At 46.7% G+C, this 6,653-nt stretch overlaps 2 protein-coding genes across 5 annotated transcripts in view; one reads left to right on the top strand and one right to left on the bottom strand.

Moving 5' to 3' along the window:
• Positions 1–6,653, top strand: part of POU6F1 (POU class 6 homeobox 1) — a 72,585-nt gene that overhangs the window by 24,486 nt on the left and 41,446 nt on the right. For 2 of the 3 annotated variants that reach the window (XM_067696556.1, XM_067696557.1), the window contains exon 1: positions 5,474–5,583. The exons of the other annotated variant lie outside the window; for it this stretch is intronic. The gene's annotated coding sequence lies outside the window, so the exon portion shown is untranslated. Of the gene's footprint in view, positions 1–5,473; positions 5,584–6,653 lie in introns of those variants that run through there. 3 annotated transcript variants of the gene reach the window in all.
• Positions 925–5,450, bottom strand: DAZAP2 (DAZ associated protein 2). 2 transcript variants are annotated; one of them, XM_067696567.1, is made up of 4 exons: positions 5,294–5,450; positions 4,187–4,305; positions 3,602–3,770; positions 925–2,376 (listed from the first exon to the last, which is right to left on the bottom strand). In XM_067696567.1, the coding sequence occupies exons 1-4, from the start codon at positions 5,304–5,306 to the stop codon at positions 2,054–2,056; spliced, it is 624 nt and encodes a 207-aa protein (XP_067552668.1). In that variant the 5' UTR covers positions 5,307–5,450; the 3' UTR covers positions 925–2,053. The 2 variants fall into 2 exon arrangements, with proteins under 2 accessions (XP_067552668.1, XP_067552667.1); XM_067696566.1 differs by having other exon boundaries at positions 2,101–2,376; positions 3,525–3,770.

Genomic DNA, 6,653 nt, shown 5'->3' with positions numbered 1-6,653 from the left:
GCTTAAACTTTGACAGTTTCTTTTGCTCACTTAACTCCTTTGCCTGTGTTCTCTCCCAAGCAAAGGGGGCCCCAGGGAAGTTTCAGAAGTTCCCAGAACAATCTCAGGGTCTTGAAACAAAGATGGTCCTGGGAAGTTTGTCCTAGAAGTGTCATTAGAAACATACCCTGGGGGATTAGTTGTTTAGCCTCCATCCTGGCAAGGGCCAGAATTTCCCAGACCCATTCTGCGTACACACAGAGGGAACCAGGAACAACCTACCTACCACTTTTCCCACCAGTGCCCTTTATATCAAGCCCAGAGAGGCTTCTTGGAGCTAACTTCGTCTCAAAATGAGGTATGTTTAAAAGGTACAATGTTTTGGTAGAAATCACTAGCTCTTCAGGTATTGTTTACTTTGGAATTAAGCTGTATCTCTTTCGAGGTCTTAAATATATTGCCTCCATTGTTCAAGCTCAAGTCCACCCAAGGTGAGACCAAGAGTTGAGGGATCAATCTTGGCAACCTAGGTTCCAGGAGTTTTCAGTATTTCTCCAACAGGATTTTGGAAAAACTGAAGGTCATCCTGAACTTACACAAACTGTTAAATACTAAAAAACATCTTCCTCAAGTCAAACTTAAGGGCCAGTTAGAATCAACTGTTCCCTTATTTCTAAGTTTATGTTCGGAATTCCTCTGGCATAATAGGCTCATAAGAATCTGAAAGAGCTTAGGAAGTAAAATGAAGAAAAGTTAAACATCTAAACATCTAGAATGGAACTCATGAAAATGGTCAAATCTTAGCCTTGTACTCCTGCATTTAGTTGAAAGGCTTCATTTAAAAAACCAGAATGACAGCAGCACTGATCTGAATTCTAGGTGGGATATAAAAGAAGATATATACAGAAGAGATCTAAAAACAAGCTGAGTAAAGAATCCTTGAAGTGAGGTGTAATGCAACTTCATCACTTTATTCAAATCTTCAAAATAGTCTTTATTCTACATTTTTAGTATAAAAAATCCACAAGTTAAGTGCACCACAGTGTAGAGAGAGACATACAACGCTGAACTTCCATAACAGTCAATGGTACAGTCAAACATCACATGTACAGAACACAAAATTTAGATGAACTGAAATTATAAGATAAAATAAAATAAAATCCAATTTTAGAGAACAAAAATCAAAATATTAAGGATCCCTGAAATATTCTTAACCCTAATGAGATTTCACTGGACTCAAGTCATTTAGTAGTGAGGCATTCACGATATGACCCCATTAACCCAGCTCAGGAATTCTTGGGAGCCATGAGTGGCTGCATCAGACACTGACGAGAAATGGTAACCAATTTTTGATCTGAAAACTCCCCTTAATTTGGCTGTAGAGTCATCAGGCTTTTAAATGCATCCTCCTCCTTGCCCCTCAAATTATAAACAAACTGCTGTTTACAAAACAGTTTGCATCCTTTGTTAAAAGAAAGCTCAGTTCTTCTGGCACCAAAGCAAATTTGGGTTTGCAAATTTGGTTCATGTATGAAGAGACAGCCTACGAGGAGGGTCCAAAAGGCACCCTCCACTTTTGCTTGAGGAGACGCAAAAGCAGAAGTAATGGGGTCTGTGCTTGGGGCACAGGGGGTTTCAGAGGATCCTTTGTGAAAGACTAGTTAAAAGATGACAGGTGGGGAGAAGTGCAAGGAGAGAAGGAAATTAGTCTGACTGGCTTTCTGTCCTGCACCATTGATTCAATGGAGATCGGTGGGAAGGAATGGAAGACGAGGGTTGAGGGTAGGACGTGGAGCAAAGGACGGAAAGGAAAAGGCAGATAACTAATGCAGTTCATTTATAACAAGTAATATAAATCAAAGACTTAAAGGAGATTAAAGACCAATCAGAATAATTTGGCAACTTTAATTCTTAGGAAGATCAAAGTTCCCTCCAAACCTAATTTGATGTTTTATTACTAAAAGCAAAGACCAGTATGGTACAGTATTACTCCGGAGGAATTAAAGGAAGATCCTTAGGGCTGCTTTACCCACATTCATTTTATGAATGGATACCTCCCCTACCTCAAAATGCTTTAGGGTGGTACTGCTACCATTACGTGGTTCCTTATTACGTTTGAAAAGTGCCTGAAAGTTTGGGCACCAGAAAGACACCCCAACAACATGTGTCTAAACTGCAACTTCAGGTTAATATGACTAAAGCAGTTACATTGTGAGAAGTGCTGAAGGTATGTGATGTCTTTCCCGGCACAGAGGTGGCCTTGGTTCTTCACCAGATGGTGTAGCCACCATCTGAGCCACCCATGAAGAAGTTTCCCTTCCGCTGAGTTACAAGGACATTGGCTCCCTGCATGACTGCAAGCTGAGCAGCATTGGGAGGGCATCCAGGGGGAGGAGGCTGAAAGGAAAAGACAAGGTTGATTAGACACAGGGCAGCTGTGGAAGGGAAGTGGACAAAGGTGAAAGAGGACCAGTCAGAAAGACGGCAGTGTGCTAACCCATGGCATCTCAAAGAGCTAGTATGCCACCAATTCAGGTACAGCAGGTCTCTAGTCTCTGTGAGCCCAAAGATATAAACAGGAAACCCACTCACTTAAAGGGTTTCAGGTCTAAGATAAAGCCTATGGATACCTTCTGAGTGTGGGTAGTCCAGACCTATAGGCATTTTCAGGGCAAAAAATCACTCCTACTCACATTCTAAAATACAGGGAGCGGGTACTAGGTCCAGGGCCTTATGTCACAGGGTCCAACAGTTTTCAAATGGCCCTGGATAATCTGAAAGCTCTACCTGATGACAGCATTCTCACCTCATCCCTAGCCTGTGGTTATTGAGTAGATGGTCCTAGCAAGGACCATTTGGGCTCTAATTCCCATACATAAGAGAACTAAGCAGGAGACATAACTAAAAGCCCTAGTATCTTTCTAAATGTAATCTAATGGGGATTGTGCATTCTACTTCTTTAATCATCATGGTTCCTAATACAATGCCATACAGATGGCAAATATTAAGTAAATGCTTATGGAATGAATGAGCAGTTGTTACTAGACCAGTACCAAAAGTGAACTGGAAAAGCAGCAGGCAGGACTCCTAGGACAGGAAAACAAAGGAATCTGATTAACTCAGACACCAGTGAATGTGCCAGATGCTACTGACTTGCCACAGTTCTGCCCCCTCCAGTGCTTTCTGCCTGACTACTGGACGTCAGTGCTTGCACCAATACCAGCAACTATTACCCAGGGATGATGAAAGGATAACTATGTAGTCATTTCAGAAAGTTAAAATACGCAAGGGTTGAGGTTTTTTTTTGTTTGTTTTTTTGTGGTACGCGGACCTCTCACTGCTGTGGCCTCTCCCATTGCGGAGCACAGGCTCCGGACATGCAGGCTCAGCGGTCATGGCTCACGGGCCCAGCCGCTCCGCAGCATGTGGGATCTTCCCGGACCAGGGCACGAACCCGCGTCCCCTGCATCAGCAGGCGGACCCTCAACCACTGCGCCACCAGGGAAGCCCAAGGGTTGAGTTTTTTGTGACAAAGTCATACTCACAGGAATGTTTCCAGCAGTAGCACCAGCTCCAAATCTGGCACCTGCATCATACCCTCCTTCCACCAGCACTGCTGAACCAGGTGGATAGATGGGACCAACTGGATAATAAGCCATGGGGATTGTGGAACCTAAAGGTCCAACAGCCACAGACTGGGCCATGGGAAGATACAGTGAGGCGCCAGGAAATGCAGCTGACATGGTGGGGACTGTGGCAGCCCCCGGGTGCACAAAGCTCGGACGATAGAGCTAAAAGAGGCAGAAGAGAAGGCAACTAGTTACTTTATGACATTTGTATTTCAGATCTCTTTAATGAGTCAATTCTTAATTCTCCTTGTGCAGATTACACTCTGAGTTACACAAGTTGCCTTTCCACTGCCACTAAATATTCTCCTGGATCACTTCCTGCTATAGCTAATGTTAGGCTCAAGGAACGCAAACTCATCTTCTTAACCTCAGCCTGTGCCAAACAACATAAAATAATCAGATAATGCATTCTCAACCCCAACAGAAATTGCTGAACTATACAATGTTTTAGATTATTCACGTGAGCATTCTTTCCTGTTTGTGGAAGAGTAAATAAATGTGTGGAGTCAGACTTAGCTAAAGACTGAAAACGTGATCCAAGAGTATTCCATTAATAAAGTCTAATAAACTGGAAGCACCTCTGAGTAGGCAGGTGGAGCATCAGTATAGGGTGGAGCCTGAGAAAGATGCAAGGTCTGAGGGTACACAGGATTCCCAGGAGGCTGCACCGGGTAGGTTGGCTGCGTTGGATATTGACCTGGAAGACAAGAAAACAATGCATGTTGCCTAGAATACAGAGTCACCAAAATACGGCAGGGCATGCTGGGTAGCCTAGCCGGAACGAGCAGAAAGAGATTTGCAAACAGACCGACTGCCCTGAAGGGCCTGATCCCTGGAGCCAAGAAAATAAGCATCCTCTTTGCACCCTTATAACTGAAGATGCTGGATTCTAACTGGACAGGAAAAGCTCTTTCCAGGAGAAGACTGGTGTCAGGGGAAAGTCTAGCTGGGCCCAAGATCCTTCCAGAATGCAGGGCAGCTCTGGGAACCCCTTCTTGCTGATGTTTCAAGAGTGTGTCCTGTCTCTCTACTCTGGGTGGTCTCCAAAGGTCTGGCTGTAACTGACCAAGACCTCATGAGTAACAGTGGTTGTGCCCATCGACCTCACAGGTTCCTACTCAAGGTCGACTTCCAAATAAAGTGAGTGGTGGAAGTGAACCTTGAGATCGGAGAGGGGGTTGAGGGGAATGTCCTGACACAGGAACCAGGAGACGTTCTGGCCGCCAGCGAGGGTAAGGGGAAAGAGACCCGTCGGGCCCGCCTGGCCCGCTCACCAGCGCCGGCACTTCACTAGTTAAGCCCGGGGGCCTGCCTGTGGTTCCGGAGCGCGGCGCCCCGCCTCTGCCAGCTCTCCATTGGCCCACCCAAATCTCACCTCTAGCTCCCCATTTGCTCCTGCAGATGCCCATCTCGACAAGCCTTCTCCCCCCCCCACTGCCCCCCCAACCCGAGCCCGCGGCTCCAAACTGCGCCACAGAGTTTAAGGGAGAACGGGCCAGGAGGGAGCGAGCAACCGTAGTTCGAGAATGACAAAGGCGTCCGGCGCAGCCCCGGGCACTGAAGCTGGCCCAGGAGCGCGGCGCAGCTCTCCCCAGGCCTGGCGTCCAGTGACCCTGGGCTCCGGGCCCGCTCGCTCCGGGCCAGCATTACTTCCCCCGGCGGCCTCAGCCGCCCCCTGTCCTTGCCTTTGCTGTTCATGGTGGCTGCGGGTCCGGTTCGGCTCGGCGTCGCGGACGGTTATTTTTTTCGTCCTCTTCCTGTTCGTAGTCACTTCCGTGTCACGTGACGATTTGTCCGCCTAGCGTCACCCGACGCCCGAATGCCGCTGCCACCGGAAACCCCGCCCCTTCGCCCGGCCTCCAATAGCTGGAGGGAGGGCCCACGTGATCCCGCCCGCTCGTGTTGGCCCCGCCCACTGGGTCTTGTCCTCCAACCCCTACCCTTGTCTCTCGACTGGAAGAAAACCAAATAACAGGTATTGTCTCGAAACAGGAACTTCTCTCTCTTGGGCGCTCGGAGGCAGTACCATTAAACTGTTCTCCGGAACCTTTTCCCACCTACGCACAGCACCTCAAGGTCATCTCACCTTGACAGTCTTTCCACGAAGGGGCATAGATTTCTACAAACGTCTCTAACTGCCTGAGATACGCTCCCCTCCCCAACCCTTGATTTATCGATCACGCGTTCCCCTCACTCGAATCTTCGCTGCCTGTCCTGCGGACAGTCGGTATTTATTTCTGTGTCGCTTTCTCACCATAAAGAAGGGTATGCTGTGTTGTGTCCCTCCCGCAGCAGCTAGCATTTAAACTGGCATACTCGTGGTAGCCAAGCAGTGCCTGTGGCCCGGCCCTTCCTTTGGTACCTGTTACAGGCACCAGTACGGCATCTTACGTGTATTTTCTCCGTGTTATCACTTCTCTTCTAACTTAATTGTTCTTAAGGGCAAAGGTGCCATCCTTTAAGGCAGCAATTAAGTTTTTCCTTCTGTTCTCCATTTTAAGATATCTGCTGAGTGCTTGCTATGTGCAAGTGCAGAGATGGAGCTGAACAAGACAGCCCAACACTATTTCCTCATGGAGTTTACATTCTGTACTGTAGGAAGAATATTAGAAAAGCATCTGAAAAGGGAAAGCTTTGGAAAGAAAAGTCCTCAGTAAACATTAGAAGCCTGATAAATACTTGCTGATGAATGACTTAAACCACTGAAAAGAGCTGTACTCACTTCAATTCAGCAATCCCTTGTTTTTCTCTCCAGTATCCTATTACAGTTTGCAGAGCACCCTTAAAATGCACGATTTTATGGGGTCATCACAGGTCTTCACAGCAGCCCTGTGTGTCAGACGGGGCTTGTTTGATCATTCCTGTTTTTCAAATGAGAGAATTGATTAAAGAGATTTGCCCTAAGTCACACAGTGAGCAGGTTACAAAGTCAGGTCTTGTATCCTGGTTCCCAGGTTCCCAAGTCAGTTTTGTTTTGTTCTTATCACTTCACTCTGACTATCATGGCTAAAATACTCTAAAAGCCCAATTTCCAAGACTATTTGT

This window comes from Pseudorca crassidens, chromosome 11 (genome assembly GCF_039906515.1).
Source record: "Pseudorca crassidens isolate mPseCra1 chromosome 11, mPseCra1.hap1, whole genome shotgun sequence".
NCBI classification, from domain to species: Eukaryota; Metazoa; Chordata; class Mammalia; order Artiodactyla; family Delphinidae; genus Pseudorca; species Pseudorca crassidens.
This window is presented reverse-complemented; position numbering and strand designations above follow the sequence as displayed.